A 24,195-nucleotide genomic window follows, 5' to 3' on the forward strand; every position below is an offset into this window, starting at 1 on the left:
TAGTTGGTGCAGGATGAGACTGTCTGACAAACATGACTATGAGATAGTCTAGAGATGAGTAATATATTTCCCTAGCTAAAGCATCACTAATCACATATGGATCCTACAATCTAGTGTAGGCCTTATGAAATCTGTTAGTAAAAGAGTTGATTGGCTCAAACTCTAAGGGCATGAACAGAATACCATACTTGCCTATGAAAGACGTTTTAAGCAACTCCCAAGAGTCAATGGATGAAGCTGGCAAATGGATGAACCAATAAAATGCTTCTTCCCCCAAAGAATAGGGAAAGAACCTACATGCTACGTCTGCATACTCAATCTATCTGTTGCACAACGCGTCCTCAAAAAATTTGACCTGCTCCTTGGTTGTTCAGTTTGGGTGGTTAACTTGAAACTTTGAGTAGAACTTATCAAGATTTTTTGACATGTCATGATAATCGGTAAAAATGGGTGGAGACAGGTTGTCAACCAACTAGGTTGCACCATTCGGAGCAAGTGGGTTTTGAATATGTGCCATAGTTGGCTGAACCAGTGGAGCTAGTGTTGTCTGGACAGTATTTGCTTGGACTGCAAGTTGCTAGTCTGAGGGACCTGGTTCACAGGAGTCTGCAACTCTATTGTACCATCTACGTCTATAAAACTGTAACCCAACAAGGTTTTGAATTGCCGATTGAAGAGACGGAGGAAAAGGAAATGTAAAAGGCTCGGGCATAACAAGCTGAAAAGTATGCTGATCACATGCTTAGACCATTGCAGCAAGCCGAAGAGTCTTATGTCCCTCCCGCCGCGATGGCACAGAAGACAATGGTTGAGTTCGAAAAGATAAGGACCATGGCCAGAGTAACACAGGAATGGTTGGAAGACGTAACCAAGAAAGGAAATCAGGTGCTCAAGGAAATCAGGTGCTCAAGGAAATAATTTCCCTACAGCATGAAATAGATCAGGATCTTCAATCAATGTAGACCATCAAAAACAGCCTAGAGGAATTGAAAAAAGTGATTAATAATCCAATTCCCCTCATGAATGCCTTATTGTGGACTTTCCCCGAGATCCCCATGGGCCTACAAATTATTGAACCACATGAATTCACTGATTGGCATCGGGCCCTAATCTTGAAGAGTGACATCCTGAACATCATTGATGTAGGATGGGAGACTTCTGAAGATCCCTAGCATTCATTGGAGATAGTTGCTCACTGCTTCTAGAGAGTTTGATTGGTGATAAAAATACCAAGATGGAATTTGACAAGCTGAGGCTTCTTGGAAAAGCCAGTAGAAGAATGATGGGAACCCATATACCAAAGATGACATGGTGACCGCTAGCAAGTTGTGTGCAGCAATACGTGAGTATGAAGCCAACAAGGCTGATTGGAAGCAGCAACTAAAAAGGGTCGAGAATCATGTCATGGATACCAGCTATTGAATGGATAACACACCCATGCCTTTCGGATAGGAGATAAGGTATGTCATGATGAAGTTCCAAGAGTATGTAAAACGGATATTTGGAAATAGTACTTAGATGGTGAAAAAGATTACTTTATGTAAAACGGAGATATCTATTTTGGGCTAAAATAAAAGATAAAACACAGTGCCCAAAGTTAGTTATTTCCTCAACAAGAAAAAGTTATCTTTTTCTGTCTTGAGCTCCGCACAATTTGCTCTTTGAAGGGACTTAATGGCAGGTAGTTGTAAAATTAGTTGGGATGTGAAATACATCATTTACTTGGTATGGGGGGGCATGTTTTATGGATGAATTTGGGTCATTTGCTGGATTAAATCTAGGCCATTAATCCAATTTTTGAAAATCTATATAAGGGAGCCTTCTCTCTCCATTTTTTGTCAAAAGATTATGAATTGTTGCTGAAACTCTACCAAATTTAAAACAAAAACTATTGAAGGATAGTCTATATGTGAATTTCATGTGAGTGCATGGTTCTCCTTCTTCCTAATATTTATTTTTGTTTATGCATTTTTAGTATGGAATGGTTTCTTTGAGTCAGTATATGAGTTTTTTGTTCATACCATTGCGAGTTAATTGAGTGTTAATTTTCGTGTATGGTTAGACTGAACATATATAAATCTTAGTTCGATTGTTAAATGTTATGTTGAAATGCTAATATATATTTAGTGTTCAATGTATGCAGTTAGCAATTTGAAAATCTATGTTAACCTTTGAAGATTGCACCGGCCTTTGCTTAGTTGTGTCAAAAACTGGCAAAGCAAGGCCTGTTTTTTGAAAGCACCGTCTACTAACTCAAAAATTGTTCTAGTTATTTATTTATTTTAACTATCCTTCCTTTTTGCTATTTATTTTAAAATCTATCACCAAATATCTAGGACAACATCATGAATACAGGATATCTTTTGAATGAAAGGGTTATAAAGTCTTAAAGTTGCCTGTAGAATCTAATCTAAAAGTTTATCCTCACAGCAGGTGTAAATATTCTTGTGTTTACCAGCGAAACACATCAATGTTGAGTTATCCATAGTCAGTCAAGACCTGACAAAATGAGCCTTGAGGTTATCTCTCGTGATCAGTCCGATAGCACTAAGGATTTCCTTATCCAAGTGAGAATAGGATACACTCAGCATTCTATTTTAAGCAACAGCGGTGCATTTTTCGCCATCAACAGTATGCAAGGGGATGTGCTTAATATGTATGTTTAATATATGAATCCTGATAATGTTACCTGACTATCCCCCTCCCAAGGTTGATCAATTTTGACTACTTCCTCATGATATCACTCTTCAATTCAGGACCGAGCACGCCTCAAATCAGGTATGATACATACTCATCGGCAGCTACTTTGTGGGTGCCAGGGGTGGGTGGGAGGAGGTAGGCGCGCTAGCTGTGCTCCCGGTAGATATAACTTAAACGGTCCAGGTCCTTCACAAAAGAACAGCCCCTACTATTCTAAAGGGCTAGCGGGCTGATGCCATTTACTGGGTGCTTATGATTTGTCCACTGATTCATTGCCTGTTCCCATACACCGTCGCAATTAGATAAAAGAAGGGGCCCCTCTGAATCCACCTATACCCCGCCATAGAGTTCTAGAGGCCCGCCTCCGTCACCTCCACAAGTGGTATATGATTCGCCCAACAGTGTGAGTGATTGGTCCGGGTGAGCTATTGATGCATGGCCCTTGGCCGGAGCAGGAGCCTCACCCTTGCCCCACACTGGATCTCCTTCAACCATATGATCTTGTATGTGTGTGGATTGTTTAGGGATTCGAGGTAGAGATCTATATCTGTCTGTCAGTAAACGAGCCCCCCCTACCCCCCCAAAACTATAGTTCTATGGTTCCATAGCCGGGCTCCCTTATGGGCAAATGGAAGGTGAAAAAGAAATAGCAGCTTGGGCTGGAGGGAGAGCTCTTGCATCAGTTGGAGCGGCATTAGGCATTAATGTTCTTAAGCAGAATTTTATAGTAATATTAATATAGACTGCAATATGTATGACAATCATAATATACATCCATAGTACAAAGTAATATTGCCATAACTTTGTCCTAAGTCATAAATCTATTCTAATCCTTCTATTCCCCAAGGGAGATGGGTGATGTTAGGGAGGGGCAAAGTAAATCCACTCCAAGGAAAGAGCCCCAAGGGTGAATGGACTGATGTTCCTGACATCTGGGTTGTATTAGGGAGGTGGTGTCAAGCGCCCTAGACAAGCCAATGCCCTCTTCTGGGAGTGAGAATTAGAAGGGTTTAGGATTAGACCTAGAGAAATGACAATATTAAGTTGTATTATGAGCAACTTTAACTACTTAATCTGAATTAATGTAATATAATAGCTAGTAATATATGTTGCTCTTTGGGAATTGACAGCCTCCTAATAGGGGGACATTACAAATGGTATCAAAGCCTTGATCCTCCCATCTTGTAGAGTAAAGATGAATCCATGAATCATTCTAGACAATAAGAAGGAATCTAACAATACATGTATTTGCATATATGCTCTGTGTTCCCATGTATCTATGTGTATGCTCTGTGTTTGGTTCATGCCCGATATGTTTCCAGCATGTTTATTCCATGTGTATTTCCAAGCCATTTCATTTTGAATCATTTTATGTTGGAATTGTTGACATTAAGGTCAAGAAGATATTCATTATCTTAGATGAATGAATAAGATTAATAGACAATTGAATGTGGTCATTGATGTCGAGGGAAGTTATCATGATGTCAAACGTGATCTATGTCAAGAAAATCATAGAAGGCCGTAGGCCACTAATCGATGGACAGTATTAATTAAAGCAACCAGTATGGCCAACTTGTTCTATAAAGTAAATGACTACCTTAGTGCAACAAAGAAATCCATATTAATCTAATTGGAGATTATATTGATACAAAAGACATGTTTGAAAGCAATGATTCTGTTAATAAAGGATAGCATTTAATGAATATTTGTTTGAAATAAAATAGTAACTAATATGTGCTATGATTAAACCAAAGGCAACAAGTTCAAATGATATGGAACAGCTGGATGAGAAGTTTGCAGTGAATGATATTACTAACTTGAGGAGTCTATGTTATGAAGAGTGGAGAGTTTATTTCTGAGAATTAAGAATGTTATTAAATAACAACAATTATCATGTTAAAGATGGCAGCAATTTTTGTTTGTTTAGAGCAGTGACTCCATAATGAACAAAGGAGAGATATAGGTTTATATGCAGCGATTTAATATAAGACTGGAGCAGCAAGAATGCACACCAATGATCATTAAGACATAAAGTTGAGACAAAGGCAGTAGATGATAAGTCAGGCAAGCAGGAAACGGTGACAAGTAGCAAATATACAATGATCAACAATAAGAAAAAAAAAAAGATGAACAGCGACTTCCTTAACTATTATAGCAGTGACTTCATTAAAGATTAAAGCAGCACTAAGAATAAACAGCAATCAATATAATAAAAATATGGGCGACTTTCTGTAGATTAGACAGCAATTGACATTGAAAGAAGGGGAGCGATTTGTGAGTGACTAAGAGCAACATCTGAACAAAGAGCAGATTTATAACGAAAGCAAGCCCATCTATATTAGAGGGTAATCGATTTGTTAATTACTCATAGGCAGCAAATTACTTTATGATATCAGTTTATAAAGGTTTCAAAATGTTTATAAAGATTTGTAGTTAGTTTTCAAGAGATGCAATTCATAAGTTCACTATTGTGAATATAAACCAAGAAACATGTCCCTGAAAATGCATCATTTCACCAAAGGGCACAAGGAATACATAAAATCAAAAGTGTTAACAATATATTGTCATTGATTAATATTACAATAAATTAATGGATGGCATAAGGTGATTGTATGTTGCTATAAATCCTAATGAACTTGATATCGAAAGCATAGGATAAATCACACAAAGTCAAGAAATCCAAATATGTTTTAAAGCCTATAAAATGGGAATAGAAATCCACCCAACTTATTAAGTGCTCAAGCCAAAGTGTTTAATGCAGTGATCTCCTAATACACATCAGCGATTATGACAAGACAGTGATTGGTTTGATGACAACAAACAGCAAGGCAAGTTAGTTTAAAGTCAGCATTTTGTTTAATACATGAAAGGGTACAATTTCAAGGTGCAAATCTAAATAAAATGAAAAGGTGCGATTTGGCTATTATGCTGACTATTCCATCAATAAAGAAACAATAGTTAAGAGTGATTTGCTTTGGAAGATGATTTACGAGATACATGCATTAAGGGGTTTATTTGTGTTAATGAAGAGGTGCAATCTATTAGAAAGTTATGTTCACTCATGAAAGGAGATGTCTCTAAGCGTATCATCCATCTTGGAAGGGTTTTAGATAAACATTATATGAGTTTGAGATACACAAGCATAACAGAGAGAATTCTATAAGACTTGTGAAAAAGTAAATGAGTAGTATGTGTTACTACTTATTAAGTTGCCATTAGTTTTATATCCAAAGTCATTCTATATACTCTAGTCAGTTACTACTACCGAAATATTCAGTCGGTATGCACAGAGCAGCCGGTTATAGAAGAAAGTAGTCACAGAGCCTAGTATACACCAAGCTGTCTACCGAGTAACATTCTATGTCTACCGAGTCGCAATAATGATACACCGAGTGAAACGTTTTACCAAATTCATTGAACCGAGACACTTGTGTGGAAACGTGTTACAATATCGAGGAGCAAAAGAACCGTTATCACATTGGAAATTGCACTTAAGGATTGTGTATGCTTTTGAGGTCATCTAACCAATGAAATATTTTGTATGGTTATTCATTCAATTAATCATGTTTGTAAGATCGAAGCAATGAACCAGATCACCGACATAAGAGATCTATTTATACAGCATGGATTGGGATCAAATAGATATATTGAGGTATGTGTGTATGAGTGTGAAGACAGACATATGTGAAAAGTAAAATCATGGGAAAGCACTGAGTATTGAGACTGTCAGAGACACAGAAGTCACCGAGAAGGATTTCAGAGAACAGTCAAAGAACAGAGTAAACAGAAGGGTTTACCGAGTTACTTTATGGGTTACCGAGGTATGCTATAAGCAAGGTAATCTCATTTTGAGCACATAGAATCTGCTATAACATTTCAAATGTAAAGTTGCAAATATTTGTAAAGATTTTATTGTAATATTTTGAAGTTGTAAGAGAAACCTTTAACAAGGTAAAAGACTCTGACAAAGTCTATAAATTGTAAAGTTTTTAACCAGGTGCAGCATTTAGAATAAGTGTTGTAAAATCTTTTAGGAAGGTAGATCTAACGATCTTGATACTCCTAACAGAGTAAGCTATCAGAAATAGCTGAACATGTAGCGCTAACCGAGCACTCTTTATTATTGCAGTAATGAAGTTGTGGGTGCCATCCCCACCGCAGTTTTTCTCTCTAACCAAGAGTTTCTGCGTAACCAAAATATATGTGTTATGGAGTGAATCATGTATGATTGTTATTTATTTGTTTCAGCTTTATGTTATGTTACAGCAGTTTGTGGTTTATGCATAACAGTAAAGATATTGCTAAAGAAAAGTTTTGAAGTACTGATTCACCCCTCCCCTCTCAGTACATTAGCTTTCCATATTGGACCTAACAATATGATATGAGTTAAAAGATAAAAGGCTTATATACCAAAAGCCTTCGATAAGCAGAACACTGCAGCTTTATTGAAATAGTGTAATGGAGATATAAAAGAAGATTCATCAAGAGCATATGAAATATAATTTATGTGCAAACATTAAAGAAGATAAAGAATACAAGGAAATCTGAAGTAAACTGAAGATTTTATAGAAGGTATTTCAAGAGAAGAATAAGGTGATGGAGAACATTTTGAACACTCTATGATCATTGCTTGAGGACAAGCAATCTTAAGTGGGGCGGACTGTAATGTCCCCATTTTGAAGTATAATTTAATAATAAATAATAATAATATTAATAAAATCAAAATACAAAAGAACAAAAATATAAATAAAATTAAAATATAAAAGAAATAATTAAATATAATTAAAATTTGATTAAAGTTAATGAATGGTCAAAAGGTATGAAATGATAAGTTGTAACTCCCCCAAATATGAGATATAAAAGGGAGAAGAGAACTTATTTGAAGGACGGATAATTGGCAATCAGAAGTACAGATCTGATTGTGAAGGGTTATGTCCCTTTCAAAGGATAGAAATAATGAAGAGTTGCACTCTTTCAGAGGGTCTGCCTCTTGCCAAATGGCATACATGATGAGGAGGTATGACCTCTCCCTCACATTGAGAGATATAAAGGAAAGGAATCTAAAGCATCCACTGACACCACCCTTGATCAGATCAGATCGTAATTGTTATTAAGTTACAGGCAGTAACATCCTTGTTCTTGGTGGTATGCATGGGGATGTGCTTAATATGTATGTTTGATATATGAATCCTGATAGTGTTCTTATGCAGAATTTAATAGTAATATTATATAGACTGCAATATGTATGATAGTCATAATATACATCAATAGTACAAAGTGATATTGCCATAACTTTGTCCTGAGTCATATCTATTCTAATCCTTCTATTCCCCAAGGGAGATAGGTGCTGTTAGAGAGGGGCAGAGTAAATCCATTCCAAGGAAAGAGCCCCAAGGGTGAATGGACTAATGTTCCTGACATCTGGGTTGTTCAAGCGCCCTAGACAAGCCAATGCCCTCTTTTGGGAGTGAGAATTAGAAGGGTTTAAGATTAGGACTAGAGAAATGACAATATTAAGTTGTATTATGAGCACCTCTAACTATTTAATCCGGATTATTGTAATATAATAGGTAGTAAATACATGTTTCTCTTAAGGAATTGACAGCCTCCTAATAAGGGACATTACACCATACCCAATCCGTACTCATTCCCATACCCGAATCGGTAACGTAGGTAAATTTGAGATCAGATGTGATGATGAGTGTATGGGGACAGAAAAGGGAAATTTGGGAAAGAAAGTAAATGAAATTGGGAAGGTTCTATTGCAATAGCTAGCGAATGGGGACGATCAACAGGACATTAATAGCAAAGAATGAAAGAATGCTAATAAAGGGGAAGATCTTCATAATATGCTTCAGATTTTGGCTTCAATAACTATTAGTTTGCTGATGCAGAAGAAAATTCTTGCTATCTCTTGTTATTACCTATTATATTCAAAATGAAGAATACTGATCTTTAATTTTGGTTTCAATTCAAAATGACCATTTGAGTCTGGATTAGGGCAACAGTAGGCTAGAATTTTTGGAACCCAAAAGTTCAAATCAATCAGAATTTATTTAGACTCTAGCATGAAGGTGCAATTTGTCCTCTCTAGCCCCCAAATACAGATTGTCCTGATTTTAAAATTTGCCCAGAAACTTTTGGAATTGGTTTTAGGTGCCTGATAAGGCTTAAAATCAAGGCAAAGGATCCTAGAACTCACCTAGGGGAGTGATCACTAGAATAAGTACAAAAACAGAAGGCAGAGATTGCAAAGTAAGCATTTTTTTTTAGTTTTCAACTTATATGAGTCAAATCTACACTTAGAAACAACGTACATCATGTTCAGATCGATTATTACATCATGTTTTGTCATGTCTTCTTACAATGTGATGATCACAATGGCATACATTATTGTAGATAGTTCTTTGTTGAATAGATTGTTGTTTACATTTTTTTATTTTTTTATGCATTTCCTACCTGCATCTAAAATTCCATTCAAGCTGTAGTATATATATGATTAACATGTTTGACCAATAAAGCTATCAAAAAGAAAACAAATCATCAACCTCAAAATATTTCAAAGAAAAAACAAGCTACTTACAGATATCAATTGCCAATGGTAAAGGTTGTTCTCTAGCACAAAAAATTTGGAAAAACCATGGCAGAAAAGAGTTAGAACAAATATTTTATCTTTTGCTTGGATGATTTCTTTGATAACAATTGTTGATGTGCACTCCAAGAAATCCTATGATAAAATTTCCTTATTAAAATGTAAAACTTCACCCTCGTTATACATAAAATAACTTTCTTTTAGTAAATGAGCGACTTATAATGCTAAAATAAAGGCTTACAAATCCCATAAACCATCTTTAGACTGATAAATATCCCTTCCTTGGAGTTCATCTTCATGCAGGACCTCTTTCTTGTGGCTTTCTAGAGAAAACTTGGTACTGCTATCCTGAATAACACCCATTAATATTCCATTTTAGATGCTGGTAAGAGGTAAGCAAATTGAAACATAAAGCAATAAAACATTTACAAGTATGCTTCAATTTAGGCCCAACATAGAATTTGAGAAAAAGAGATCTTTTGAAACTCTAACTACACACCCACATGCATACAATAATTAATGATCCATATTTCAAATAAGTTTAGAGAAATTCGTCATTCTAACATATTTCTTTCTTTAACAATGTGAAACACTTCTTAAGGGGTATTAGAGAGAATCATTGATTGAACCTAATATCAATTGTACATGCATACAATAATTAATGATCCATATTTCAAATATGTTTAGAGAAAGTTATCGTTCTAACATATTTCTTTCTCTAACATTGTGAAACACTTCTTAAGGGGTATTAGAGAGAATCATTGATTGAACCTAATATCAATTGTTATTATACATAGTGATTTATATTAAGACAATTTCTAACCATGGTAAACATAGACAACACACATCTAGCATTATTCATGGGAGCGGACCTTTACAAACGCATAGACTAATACTGCATATCATTAATTGCCGATCTATACAAGTCTATAAAACAGCTTTATTTATCTTGGATTTATGTACTTATGGTTGTGTGTTAATCTTTAATTCATAATCTGATTGTGATATGCTGGATATGTATTCTTAAAGATTAAGTTGTCAATTTTGGCACGGGTTGGCCATGGGTATAGGGTTCTGGTACAATGGTATGGCAAAAAAAAATCTTGCGTGCAACACATTTAGGTATGGCTGTATATATGTGTGTGCTGTATATATGTGCGTGCTGTATATATGTGTGTGTGTGTCTGTAAAAACTTGCAAATACATTGGATATATCATATTATTAAATATATTTATAATAGTAATGACAATTGTTTGATAGTATGATAATTCATCATTGATCAATGATATCATGATAGTCAAAGATAATTGTCTAGGTTGTTAGTATTGGTCTCCACACCCAAATCCCCTCATTGTAATCAAGTTTCTTATGTGACAAGAGATCCCAATAACTAGTGGAGGCCAAGGGTGGAAAACCAATGAGGTTGATGAGACTTATTTATTTTTAAACCACTTTTCCAAGGATGACATTTCTTCCTCAAAGATGCTTTAAGAGAGGTTGGCTTTATAAACTAATTCCAGTGCTCACATTATTTATCACTGATCCTTCACTAATAGAAATCTCTTCTATTAATTCCATTGCTCACATTACTTATCAATGATCTTCATAAAGAATTCGCTTGCCTTTCCACAATGATCTTGACCTTATATGAGTCTTCAATTGTTACAGAAGTCAGCCAACAAGTTATGTTTTACTCTTGTTAAGAAATGTGACGCTGCCTCTACACGATGATATATATTTAACAACTATGATTTCCTCAATAGTATTTTTCATTAAGAAAGGAGTATCATCTATAGTATTTTTCATTATTAATCAATTGTTCTTCTTCTCCAACACTTGTCACAAACCCATTTATATTACTGCAATACTTGCTTGTCAATTATCATACTATAAGCATGACCACACTTTATCAACTCCACTGTCATCCAACATACAATGTCTTGAATATGATCAAGTATTCATGTTTCTCAACTTTGACATCAATGACCATCTTTAATAATATCACTCCCCCATCTCGACATCTTGACATCAATGACAAACAATTCCAACACCATTAATCCCAAAAGGTACACACCTAGACCTAGTTGAATTCTTCCTTCTGAAGATGATTTATGAAGGCCCTTCGTAATATGTGTAGCAATGAGGCAACCATATTTCTAGAGCAATGGCTACAGTTTTCCAACCTTCAAGATCCTACATTCAGCAAACCAAAGGCTAGCATGGATAGGTGAAAATTTCATGGGAAGGACACATCAGAGTTGAAACAATTTGCTATTTATCTACTCTCACAAATTGCTAGTTCCTGTACTACATAAAGAAAAACACCTGTGGCTTCATCCACTCTATCAAAAGGAAAAAGCTCACCTCTAAATGAACAAAAAATCTAGTTATAGTTCATAGTGCCTTAAGACTTCAAGATCAGCAAACTATTTAGTACTAACAAACTCCAGCAACACATCGGAATGTTAATCTTGAAGATGTCAGGCAGATTGACGAGAAGGTGCAATCAAAATTGGTCAAGATTCCATTGGACGAGCCACAACTTCAGCCAAAGAGTGACATAGATAGATCTTTTGATATTGATAGCCTAGATGAGGTTTTGATATGGATAGCCTATATGAGGCGTAGTTGTATTTAGAAGCTTAAAACTATATTTTTAACTAAAATTTTAATTTCTAAACTTTAAACTTTGAAATTGAACAGTCAAATACTATAGTTATACTATTGTCATGATTAAGCTACTGTTATAATATTGTAATGAATAAACTATTGTTATACTGCTGAAATACTACTCCTATGCTACCATCATGATTAAATTTTATTGCTATCAAACTACTGCCATGATTAAATCATATTGCTACTATACTACCGTCGTGATCAATTTACAATTATACTAGTGTTAATATTTATTCTTGTCTATTAACTTGTAGAAATTTGACTCTCTCTCTCTCTCTGCAAAGTTCCCTTATTAACCTGACTGTTATATTAACACTACTGAATTAACTTCAGTTATCTTGCACTCAGTTAGGCTGTTAGCAAACCAATATGCACTGATAACCAATTTACAAGCTTAAACAGATTTGGAACAAACTGTTGTGTGGTTATATTTATGCAATTTCAAAACACTTAACAATCATTTTACAATTTCAAATCTACAGATCTGGGTATTTCTGTAATGTCCCCTACCTGATCTATTTCAATATATTAAAATTGATTGATATTCTTCAATTAGTTATTATCAAGTGTTTATCTATTTTCCTCATTAGATCATTAATTTCATTATTCGTAGTTCTTAATATAGATACCAAACCTTGCTACTACTTCAGTTTTAAGGGAGAAGGGTTTACATATGTTAATAAAGCACTTAGAGACCAACTACAATAGGTTCCCTCAAATTTTACAGATCCAAGCCCTTACTTATCTTGGGTCTATACCCTCGAGGATTATGGGTCGCTGATCCCCACCCTATCTTGGGACTTAACCTATTGCTTGGATTTAGACTGCCCCTCTTTGGAACATCTCATTCCCATCTTCTTAAACACTGACAGTTGTAAAGCGGAAAATCGCGATCGAACCCTAATTGTTCTCCCCTCTTCCAACTTCGAGGAGAGAGAAGGGAGGTTTGCTAGGATTCGATGGTTTTCACTTAGGGGAGAGACTTTACATTCAAAAGAGGGGTTGAAACCCACAAGATCCAATCCCACGCAATGCAAGATTGGGTGCTAAATGTGTTTCAAGGGTTAAGACAGCAAGGCTACCTCTTTTGTAAAGAATGTTGATAGAAGAATTAAGCTAAGCATGCATAGAAAGTGATAAAGATTCGCTTATAAACTGAGATAGGAATACAGTATGAAGCTGCGGACCTGGAATTAGCAGTAAAATGTCGATGCGGCGCTGTCCTGCAAATTTGAGCAAAAGTTGTCGGGACGATGGCGCCCGGCGCCACGGTCCTCCGAAAAATTCGCGAAACGAAGGGGGATTTGTTCGTCTCTGCACAAGGATTCCAGATCTTCAATTTCAGCCGCGTACCTGCAACCTACACACAGAAAAGCGAAGACGATTGCGGGGTTAGGGATTAGGGGTTTGCCTTTAGGTCAAACCCCGGTTTTGGAATTAACCAAGAAATGAGCAAGAGCTGTAAATGTAAATGACTGTAAAACAAGTACTAATACCTTGTTCTAAGGATGTTTGTATCCTTATGTGCGAAGGTATAGATGTTGTATGTTGTATGTTGTAGCATGTAGTATGTGATCTCCTCTTCAATGGTTGAATCCTTGACTTGAATGCAACACTTAGCCTTGAATGGAGACTTGAAAGGATCAATTGCTTGAAGGAATGCTTGAATGCTTGAATGCTTGAATGCTTGAGTATAATTTCCACGCTTTTTCCTATCATCTGTGTCTCTTTTTCAAATGAGAGAGGAAAATGTAGTTTATATACTTGTCATTTAGGGCTGATAGACTGATTTTCCCGACCTTAGGCCGACCAGGAAAGTTAATTTCCAAATTGCAAACAAAAAGACCCGAGACCCCTTAGGAGACCGGGCCCAAAATAGGACCAAGGGACCAGGGCGCTGGGCGCCATGGTCCTGGGGACCAGGGCGCTGGGCGCTCTGGTCCCACCTCCCGGGACAGCAGGGTGCAAGGAGGTTCAGGCCAGGGTGCTTGAAAAATGCAGTTTTCAGTGTCGTGAGCAAGCTTCGGGGTCTCCATTCAGGTTGCGTGTTGCGTCGCCATCATGAAGACCGAAATGCAGTCAAAATTGCAAGTGTCGCAATTTTAGGACGCTACAACAGTAATAACATTATTTAGACTATAAGTATAAATATTTCTTAGGTATTATGAATATATATATGAAATTACGTATGACTGTGTCATATATATTGCAGTCCATATTAATATTACTATCAATTCTGCATAAGAACATTATTGGGCTTCATGTTACTGCCTGTAACTTAATAACAGTTCTGATTTGATCTGATCCATGGTGATGTTACTAGATGCTTTTATTCCTTTTTCTTTATATCTCTCAATGTGAGGGAGAGGTCATACCTCTTCATCATGTATGCCCTTTGGTAAGAGACACGCCCTTTCACCATTAACACCCTTTGAAAGTGTGCAACTCTTCATTATTTCTGCCCTTTGAAAGGGACACAACCTTTCACAATCAGACCTGCACTTCTTATTTAAATCAGATCTGCACTTCTGATTTCCAAGTTATCCCCCTCCCAAATGAGGTTCTCTTCTCCTTTTTATATCTTATTGTTGAGGGAGTCACAACTTTTCCTTCCATGTCTTTTAACCATTCATGAACTTAATTAAATTTTAATTAATTATATTTAATTATATTCTTTATATTATAATTTAATTTTTAATATTTAATTTTATTATTATTATCTATTATTAAATTCCATTTCAAAGTGGGGACATTACAATTTCTTAGGGTTGATGCCAAATTTGTATGCACCAACGTCTGAAATACACTCAAACAGAAACTCTACACAATGAATGATATAGTTCACTCACAATTTTGACCTGCTACGCCCCATGATGGAAACTTTTTGTTGATAAACTTGGTATAGTACCCAAATTTGGTTGCAGGTAAGTAGAGACTCGTCCAAGCCCAGATCAAAGAATTGCAAACAATAAAATGGAAGGAGGTGCTCAGTAGAATAACTCTTCTTACAAATTTATTATTACCTACAAACTTCAAGAATTTTTTTACCGACAACTCCTTGAACTTGTTTATCATTATCTCCACAAATCTTTTAACATTCAATGAATCTTCACACAAACAACATAGGGCACAAATCATTCAACTCAATGGTTATCTCTAGGTGATATCACTCAATCAACTAGGTGGGATTTTGTCCATGGAATTGATTGCTCAAAGGGCTTTTGTCCTTTGCCTGAGGAATAAACCAAGTTCAACATCTCTGGACTAGATTTCATAAATGAAATCCAAGAATGAGGAAATGCCTCCTCACAACCTCTTTTTATAGCCCCTCTAAATATTTCTAGAAATTCTCATGGAGTGACTTTTATTCTATAATTTACTTTCTAAACCCTTAACTCATTTATGTCTCCTTTTTAAATAATTAAATATAAATTGTCTTTTAATTTTACTTTTCAACAACTTAATATTTAACTATTTAATTATTTAATTATTTTCTGCACGTTCACCCAAGTTAGAAAAAATATATAAATGGTCCAAATATGAATTTTGACCATGCCCAAACAACCTCTTAAGATATCAAACGTAATGAAAATCAGTGCTTCCCAAAAATAGCAAAATTCTCCAAGAAGTGTTAAGTGCTCCCAGAATGTCAAAACTACATTTGGAAAGTACCTTTGGACTCATCTCGATATCTCGAATTCACTGGGGCTGGTAGGTAGAATTCCTTTTTTTTAAATGTTGACATCTCTAAGATTCTTGGAACTTCCTAAGAATATTGGAATGGACCCAAAAAGGAGATTACATCGAATGACTAGCAAGCGGTGTGTCATGACATGCCCTCAAGATTTTCACCTTCATCTTTTATTTGGAAACAAGATACACTCAGTCCATATTAAGAATGAGCTCATCAACCACCTTGTACATGTCACCTAGTAGCTTGACATCCAAAACATCAACAGAAAATGTGTTCTTTGCATATTCACCTATTATAGAAACCTTCCAATCAGAAGATACATCAATCATAGAACAAAAATAAGGCTTCCAAGATAGTGCTTCAGCCACCACATTCTTCTCCTTTCTGACTCGACCTTCCTACTCTCAAATACCATGGGGTGTCTGTTTTGCATCAAAACCACTCCACTCCTCTCTCCTGAAGTATCACACTCTAAAAGAAAAAGGAAATGAAAACTCAAGAATATCTAAAATAGGAAATAAACTCATTACCTCCCTGAGCTTGTCAAAACCTCTGTGTTGAAGCACCCCAAGAGAAAACCCCTTTCTTCATCAAATCTATCAATAAGGTTACTAGTTGTGTAATATCATGCCCCTGCCGTTGAGACTTAAACAAAATAATCCCAGCAATATTAATAACTAAATCTGGGCAATGCTTTGCATAATTAGGACCAACCCAGAGCAGTAATATAAGGCAAATCCCAGCTTTAATAAGTAGGATCTAGGCAATAAATAGCAACAATAGGGCCGACCTAATTAAGACTACTTATTTGGAATTTTTAGAGCCAACTCAGAATAAACTAATAAATTAAGGCCAATTAAATCTAGTGCAAGTACCAACTTGAGACAAGGCAAATAAAATACCAGACTAAGGGTATTATAAAGATAGCAATTTAATTATGGAAGGAGGCATCCCTACGAAGACTTATGACACCCTCCCACTGGGAGATATAAATGGGAGATCCATTCACTAGAAGAGGCAAGTAGGAAGGACCAAAAAGGTAATAGAAAATAGCATCTGATCTAAAATTAGAGATTGAGTTAAAAAAAGGGACAGAGTCTGATCTTATATAATCAGCCCAAAATTATTAAGTTTATGTGCAGGCATCGAAGAAGGAGGATTTCTCAGAGGCAGATATACCTGAATATAAGACGCCAATCAGGTTAATATAAGGCAAATAACAAACTTGTGCATTAGCAAGTATTTCGTATGCAATAGAGGCAATGTTTGTTTTTTTTTGATAGGTAATGGGCCGAAGCCGATGAGGTGTACGTACCCTACCCCCTTTGTGAGATTTGAACTTGTGACTTCTAATTCAAGAGCACAAGTTCTCCACCACTAGGCCAACTCAGGTTGTACACAATAGAGGCAATGTTATCATGCATCTATAATCTCTAATATATATCTTTACCAAGTTATTAATAAACTTTGTAAATTTAGTATGTTTCTTTAATTAATAAGTTTGTCTATTCTTTATTCCTCCAAGCATTCATTGAGGGAATGGAGGGAGATATGTTAGGGAGAGGTAGTAGATGGTTTCCCCCAAATTAAGTAGGCCATCCTAACGGATGGAATTGTTATAGTTGGACGTTTCTACCATTTGTGGGCCAAGGGGCGAGTTGCCTTAGTTAAATGATCCATGCTCTTGGGCTTAACTGGGCTGAACAGTCTTCCTCAATAACCCAGGTTCCCTCGAACTAAGTAGGCCACCCTAAGTGATGGAATTGTCATAGTGGGATATTCCTACCACTTGTGGACCAAGGGGTGGGCTATTATAGTTGGATGTGTCATGGTCTTGGGCTTAGTTGGGTTGAACATGTCGTCAAGTTCCCTTTGTGATTCTCCCTTCCCAAACCCTACTATGGTTGATTATGGGAAATGGAACTATTGATGCTTGATTCTAAAGATCAAGAAGCATCGTTTATCTAAATAGATTAAGATGATTATTGATATATATGCATTTATATTTGTTGTTCCATCCCTAACCCTAATAGAAATGAATAGTCTTATGAATTATATTTCAAATATTAACTAACATTGTTGTAGGGACTAAAGCAAGATTTATTTTGATAACGGCATTCTATTGATAAAGATATAATTATAATACACTCCTTACTTTAATTGAATTTGTGATTTTAGGGCACGATCCAAGATCATCCCAAAAGGGGACATTACATGTAAACCCTTTCATAAACCTCTTGAAATAGCTGCAAAGTCCAACAAACTCTCTCTCAAGTGTGATAAAGTCCTAGATCGAAGCCAATTCCTCATTGCCTTGATCTTCTCCTCATCCACGCTAATCCCTTGAGCACTAATCTTATGCCCTAGATACAATACCTTGATCAAACTAGTGATTGCTTCTCTAACAAACCAAACATGTCATACGCGCCTGAAATGATCCGCCCGTGTCTTTCTATAAATCAATATGTCATCAACAAAAACTAGCACAAATTTCCTCAATTGTAAAATAAATACCTAGTTCATGCATGACTAAAATGTGTTAAGTATGTTAGTCAACCCAAATGGCATGACCAAGAACTCATAACACCCATAATGACACCTAAAAGTTGTTTTGTGCACAACCTCGTCTCTAACCCTTATTTGATGATTTATTGACCGTACATCAATCTTGGAGAAGTACACTCCATCATGAAGCTCATCTATCCACTCGTGATCCTACGAATGGGGTAGCAATTCTTCATTGTCTTCATGTTAATGACTATATAATCAAAGCACATCCTCATAGTACCATCATTTTTCGTAACCAACACCATAGAAGAAACAAATGGCCTAGAGTAAGGTTGTATGTGTCCAATATCCAAAAACTCCTTAATTGCCTTCTTAATCTCCTCCTTGTGCCTTTTGGGGTGACAATAAGATGTAGTGATCACTGATTTTGCTCCTTACTCAAACTCAATCACATGCTAAAGACCCATTTCCAATGCCAATCATGAAGGAATGTCATTGAATAGCTTCTTAGGTTTATCCAAGATGGATTAAGTGTCAAAACATTATAAAATCACCCATCCTTGAATGAACTTTTATCTATAATCTAACACTCTATTGCCCAAGCTACTTGGTCTCTACAAAACGCCCTCTCCATCCTTTTTGTTAAAACAATCTTGGGACCCCGTTTAGATGGGCCTTGAAGAGTCACCTCCTTCCCATCGGATTTGAATCTCAACTCCATAGTCTAATAATTTTGTATGAGTTCGCCAAGTGAGTGCAACCATAAAAATCATCTTGCTGCTAAATCTTTTTGTTGCTCAGAATATAGTAAACCCATCAACCACTGTAACATTAAATCCTTCAAAACCACTTGTCCTCTATGCCATCTTAGCCATCAATTCCTCAAGAATGAAGATGTGAGTGGCCCCACTATCAATCAAGAATCTCACTGTCTCTATAAAACTCCTTTAACTCAAGGAGAATGATACCTAGGAGTCCTAATAACCACCAATTCTTCATCAATGAAGATGTGAATGGCCCCACTATTAATCAAAAGTCCCACTCTATATCTGTATAAGACTCCTTTTACTCGAGGATGATACCTAGGTGTACCCAAAAGTGCAGCAAGTGTGCCCTTTAGTAATTCTTCTCCTCGCTAATCCTCATGCTCAACCTTATCCACAACAACCTAAGGTTCAAACTGCCTCAAAATCCTCATTCAACTACCGCTCTACAATGTACCTTTCCTTTCACAAGCACTTGTGACCTGCCTCCCATAGCTCTCTACAAGGGAAATGTTATCACAAAAGCTTGCACCCTTGCTAAGCTATCAACTCAGCAACCTTGTGAAACATGGAAACAACCCTGAAGTGTAGGACCTTGCGCATGGGAGTTGAATCTCCGGAGAAGGTCGGCTTCCTTCCTCAAATAGGTGCAGGTGTTGAACCAACTCAACACTTTAAAACTAACTCCTAAGCCTACCCTAACAACTTGCAGAGGAAAAGAGAAGAGAGAAATTGCTTGAAACAAGGGAGGTGATGCACCAAGAAGAGATAGTTCCTCTCCCTACCTAAATGACACAAGTAATTAACTGAAACACCCTGAAGAAGCACAACTTTTAGTTATATGAGTAACCCCAATGCATAGATGAAGGTTAGAATCCACTAAATGCCAAGAGGGGAGAAGGATTCCCACAAGTCACACTCAGAAAACCAGTTAACACAGCATATATGAAGAGAAAGAGCCACAACATGCACCTATGATGAAGGTAAGAAAGCATACACAACATACATAGGTTGAATGAAGGCAAGAATAGTGTTCTTCAATTAATCATAAGGCCAAACGCCAATCTTACAGTTGCAGAAATGCAAAGATTACAAATCTTCAAGAGAAGAGGAGAGCATAAGAAAACTCCAGGCAGCAAGGAGAGAACCCCTTACAATGAGGCTTAAAATCCATTATATAGAAAATGGTCACAAGGGTGATCATGACCCCTGCATATCAATCTGGAAGTGCAGGTAAGTGCATGCACTTGACTTGTACATGCAAGCAACCTAGCCATACCCACAAAAGGGCAATCCTGAGAAGGTGGATTGACTAACCTTCCAAAGTCAGGCATGGCAATCATGACAAAAGTCACCAAGCATGGCCCCGTACCTCTCTTGATGGAAATCTTGCCAAAAACATTAAATGCACCCCTGTGGCCCCACAAAAAAGTGAAGTCACCAAAACTATCGGAGCATTTAAAGCCTTGAGTGTCGATCACGCCATCCGGAAGTGTTGCAAGTCAGAAGTAGTTTAGAAGACTTCGGAGACCGGGGTCACCGTAGTTGGGGAACTTCGTGGACTGGGGTCACCGTAGTTGGGGAACTTCGGGGACCAAGGTCACGGTTGAAGGACAAGGAACTTGGGAACCTGGAGGTTTCGGAGTTCCGGGGTTGAAGGACAAGGAACTTGAGAACCTGGGGGTTCCGGAGTTCCGGAGTTGAAGGACAAGGAACTTGGGAACCTGGGGGTTCCAGAGTTCCGAGGTTGAAAGACAAGGAAATTGGGAACCTGGGGGTTCCGGAGTTGAAGGACAAGGAACTTGGGAACCTGGGGGTTCTGGAGTTACGGGGTTGAAGGACAAAGAACTTGGGAACCTGGGGGTTCTAGAGTTCCAGGGTTGAAGGACAAGGAACTTGGGAACCTATGGGTTCCGGAGTTCCAGGATTGAAGCACAAGGAACTTGGGAACCTAGGGGTTCCGGAGTTCCAGGATTGAAGCACAAGGAACTTGGGAACCTGGGGGTTCCAGAGTTCCGGGGTTGAAGAACAAGGAACTCGGGAACCTAGGGGTTCCGAAGTTGAAGGACAAGGAACTTCCTTCTGACAAGACAACACTTCACACTTCATAATTCCATTGCTTTTCTCCTTGATCAACTGGGCAGCGCTGGTCCATGGAACATATCTCTAATTGGTTCTCACTAATGGACCAAGGGTGTCATAAAATGACAACAGGAAACATAGTTTTTTTCTTTTGAAGCTCAATCTTAGTCTTGTTCACCTTGCTAGGTTTTGGATGCAATGCCTTGGGTTGTGGAAAGCCTTTGTGGAATGGCCTCTTATGTTGTCCTGATGGTACACTCTTGGGATAAAACTTGGTCCTGGTCATGGAATTCTCCAAATTCAATGGCCTTTGGATAGCATTTGCAAAGATGTTGGCTCAAAAGCTCTCACCAAATCTCGGAGTGACTTCAATAATCCCTCAATAAATAAAAACATAAGTTTCCTCTTTGTAACATCTTGCACCATGACTAAAACCCACTATTTCTACCACAAAATCGTCTACTGAACCCATGCTCTCTCAAACATGCCAGCTCCCTCAAATGCATCTCTCGGTTCCTCCTATCAAATCTATCTATGAGTTTCTATGTAAAATCAGCTAATGTCACAATGTGATGATGTCCTTGTGTGATCAACCCATGATGCCACCACTCATGCATTGTACCTTCCAAATGAAGAATAGCAAACTTGATTGCTTTATTAACTATCATAAAGATATATATCCAGTTTTTGAAACCAAGCACATGCATTAACCTTCCTGAAATCATCAAAAGTTGGAGGCATCAACATACTCACCCTTTCCTATAGAGATCTATTGAATTATTGCATATGTTGTCTTTTCTCTACCCTTGGCCCATTCCTCAATCTAGCAAAAATTGTATTGTGCAAATGGGATCTGACTTCTAATATCCTAATCAAGCCTCGTGTACTCAAGTGTCCAAGTATTAAAGTAATTTGCAACTAGGTTTGGTTCCTCCTCTTCCTGTGGCAACTCCACTCTAGGTAAAGTTGTAGTCTAGAAGGGTTTGGATGCTGATCCAATTGGACTCTTGTTAATTGTGTGATTTTCAATCTCATTCTAATCTAAATAACCATCTTCTCCTACATTGTTTTTTGCAAGCCTAGTAGGGTTTTTAGTGTTGGTCATGTTCTACACCATTTGGATGAGCATTTGTGTCATTTGTTCCTATCTTCGTGCCACTTGTTCTTGTCTATGTGTGAAAGTCTTCCATTCATCCTCCTGATCTGTCATCTTCCTCTTAACTCTACCTCCAATTTTGATGCTAACCTCCTCTTCTTTCTCTCTCTAAGGCCCTATGATCTCTTTGACTACATAATCCAAATTATTCTTGCAAGCTAGCAGGATTGTCTACTCTAACACCAATGTAAAGTTCCCTTATCAACCTAACTATTATATTTACAGTGAATTCAGTTATCTTGCACTTAGTTCAAGTGTTAACAAACCAATATGCAATAATAAACCAATTTACAAGCATATATAGGTTTCGAACAATATATATCCATATATATATATATATATATATATAATTTTAAAGGAGTACAATGTCCATAGTAGAGCAAGGTACAACGTACTATAATTTTAAAGGAGTACAATGTCCATAGTAGAGCAAGGTACAACGTCTGAAGGTAGCAGAGGCAAACTTAAGGGGAGAGAGAGCAAGATGATAGTTAAATTTTTGGAGGAAATGGTAACTACAGATATGATGAGGGATGTCTTAGCCAAGTTTGCCAAAAAGTTTCCCCAAATCTCTAGTGAAGGTTGGGTCAAATCGGCATGACCTTTGGGCTCCTCTCCAAAAATTTTGTTCTTCGTTGAATTCTCATGCGAGAAGAGGAATTGGGCAATGAGAGTGGCCCATAGAGTATGGAGGGCTCAATCATGTACATCCAAAAATGGGTGGCAACCAACATGGATTCGCTTGCAAAACCTTCTATTGGAATTCCACGCGCTAAATGGTTAAAAGCCATAGGGGTAGGAATGGGGAAGACGATGTAGATTAACAATGGTTATAAAACCACCAATTAATTCTTGTTAATATGAATGAGAGTTGCGCATATCAAACCAATTATGTTGGATATTTACATTGATACTCCCTTTGGGAAATGGACAAAATCAACCATGATTGACAGGCAGAAATTTTATTGCCTTGGGTGTAAAAGTAGAAAACACAGGCACAGGGATTGCCCTCAAAATCGAATCCCTAAAACTACCTTAGAGGAGTGGGTTCCAGAATTGAGAACAGAAACCCATAAGGATGGACCAAGCGGGGAAGATAATGTTCAGGGCAATGGTGTCGAAGGTGCTAATGGATTGGCTCTTGACAAATTGGATACGAAGTTTAATGCAGCTCCCTCAGTGGTGTTACCGGAGGTGGAGCATTCCCTAGGATGGTCTCCAACTATGACGGATCCCAGGGCCCAGGTTTCTAATAACATCCCCAGGGAGAATGAGGTGTGCCCAAGTGAGTTGGAAGGGGAGGGTTTGGAGGAGGTACAATGGTTGGATGAAGAGGAAGGCAAGCATAATGAATTCGGGATTGTGGATTGTGGATCAATGTTGCATCAGATAATCGGCTACCAAGGTCTTGTTGGTGTACATTTTATCATATACCGAACATTAGAATAAAATACCCAAGGATACTCTATCCTCTCTTGAAACAACCACCACTTATGCTAAGATTGCAAGAAGACTATATGGCAATTCCAAGGTTTCTTTGGTCAGGTCTTGATGTGTGGATAAGCTCAATGGGCGTTGTGATATGTTGGTAATACACAAAGGGACTTATGCTTGGCCCGTTCAATTCACAATGGAGATTTTTCGTTTGGGTTCTGGATCATGGACTTCAAGAAAATTAAAAAGGAGATGGAGATAAGGTTTAGAAATTCTAATCTATTCCTAAGAATTCAAGAGACAGTAAAGACTGGGTGAAACTAATAACAGCACTTTGTTTCGCCACACTTAGGACAACTACGCAAAGCATGCGCAATCTTATAGGGTTGAGCTCAAGATTTTCACACTTACGAATAATACCAACAATTGAACAATATTACTCAAAAGTATAAGTTAAGCATCCACATCAAAAGATCAAGCTAACTTTACACATTGAATGAAAATCATCCATCCAACAAATGTATTAGCAAAAAGTTTCACCAATCTAAACTATCAAATCCTTCATTCATCTAACATACATGAAATAAA

At 37.2% G+C, this 24,195-nt stretch overlaps 1 protein-coding gene across 4 annotated transcripts in view; it reads right to left on the reverse strand.

Moving 5' to 3' along the window:
* The window catches only part of LOC131067632 (uncharacterized), a 141,905-nt gene that overhangs the window by 80,102 nt on the left and 37,608 nt on the right, over positions 1 to 24,195 (reverse strand). For all 4 annotated transcript variants that reach the window (XM_058002722.1, XM_058002721.2, XM_058002723.2 and 1 more), the window contains one exon: positions 9,534 to 9,640. In XM_058002722.1, coding sequence (XP_057858705.1) covers positions 9,534 to 9,640 — 107 coding nt within the window. The remainder of the gene's footprint in view (positions 1 to 9,533; positions 9,641 to 24,195) is intronic.

The sequence above is a fragment of the Cryptomeria japonica genome, chromosome 5 (genome assembly GCF_030272615.1).
Source record: "Cryptomeria japonica chromosome 5, Sugi_1.0, whole genome shotgun sequence".
In the NCBI taxonomy this organism is placed as follows: Eukaryota; Viridiplantae; Streptophyta; class Pinopsida; order Cupressales; family Cupressaceae; genus Cryptomeria; species Cryptomeria japonica.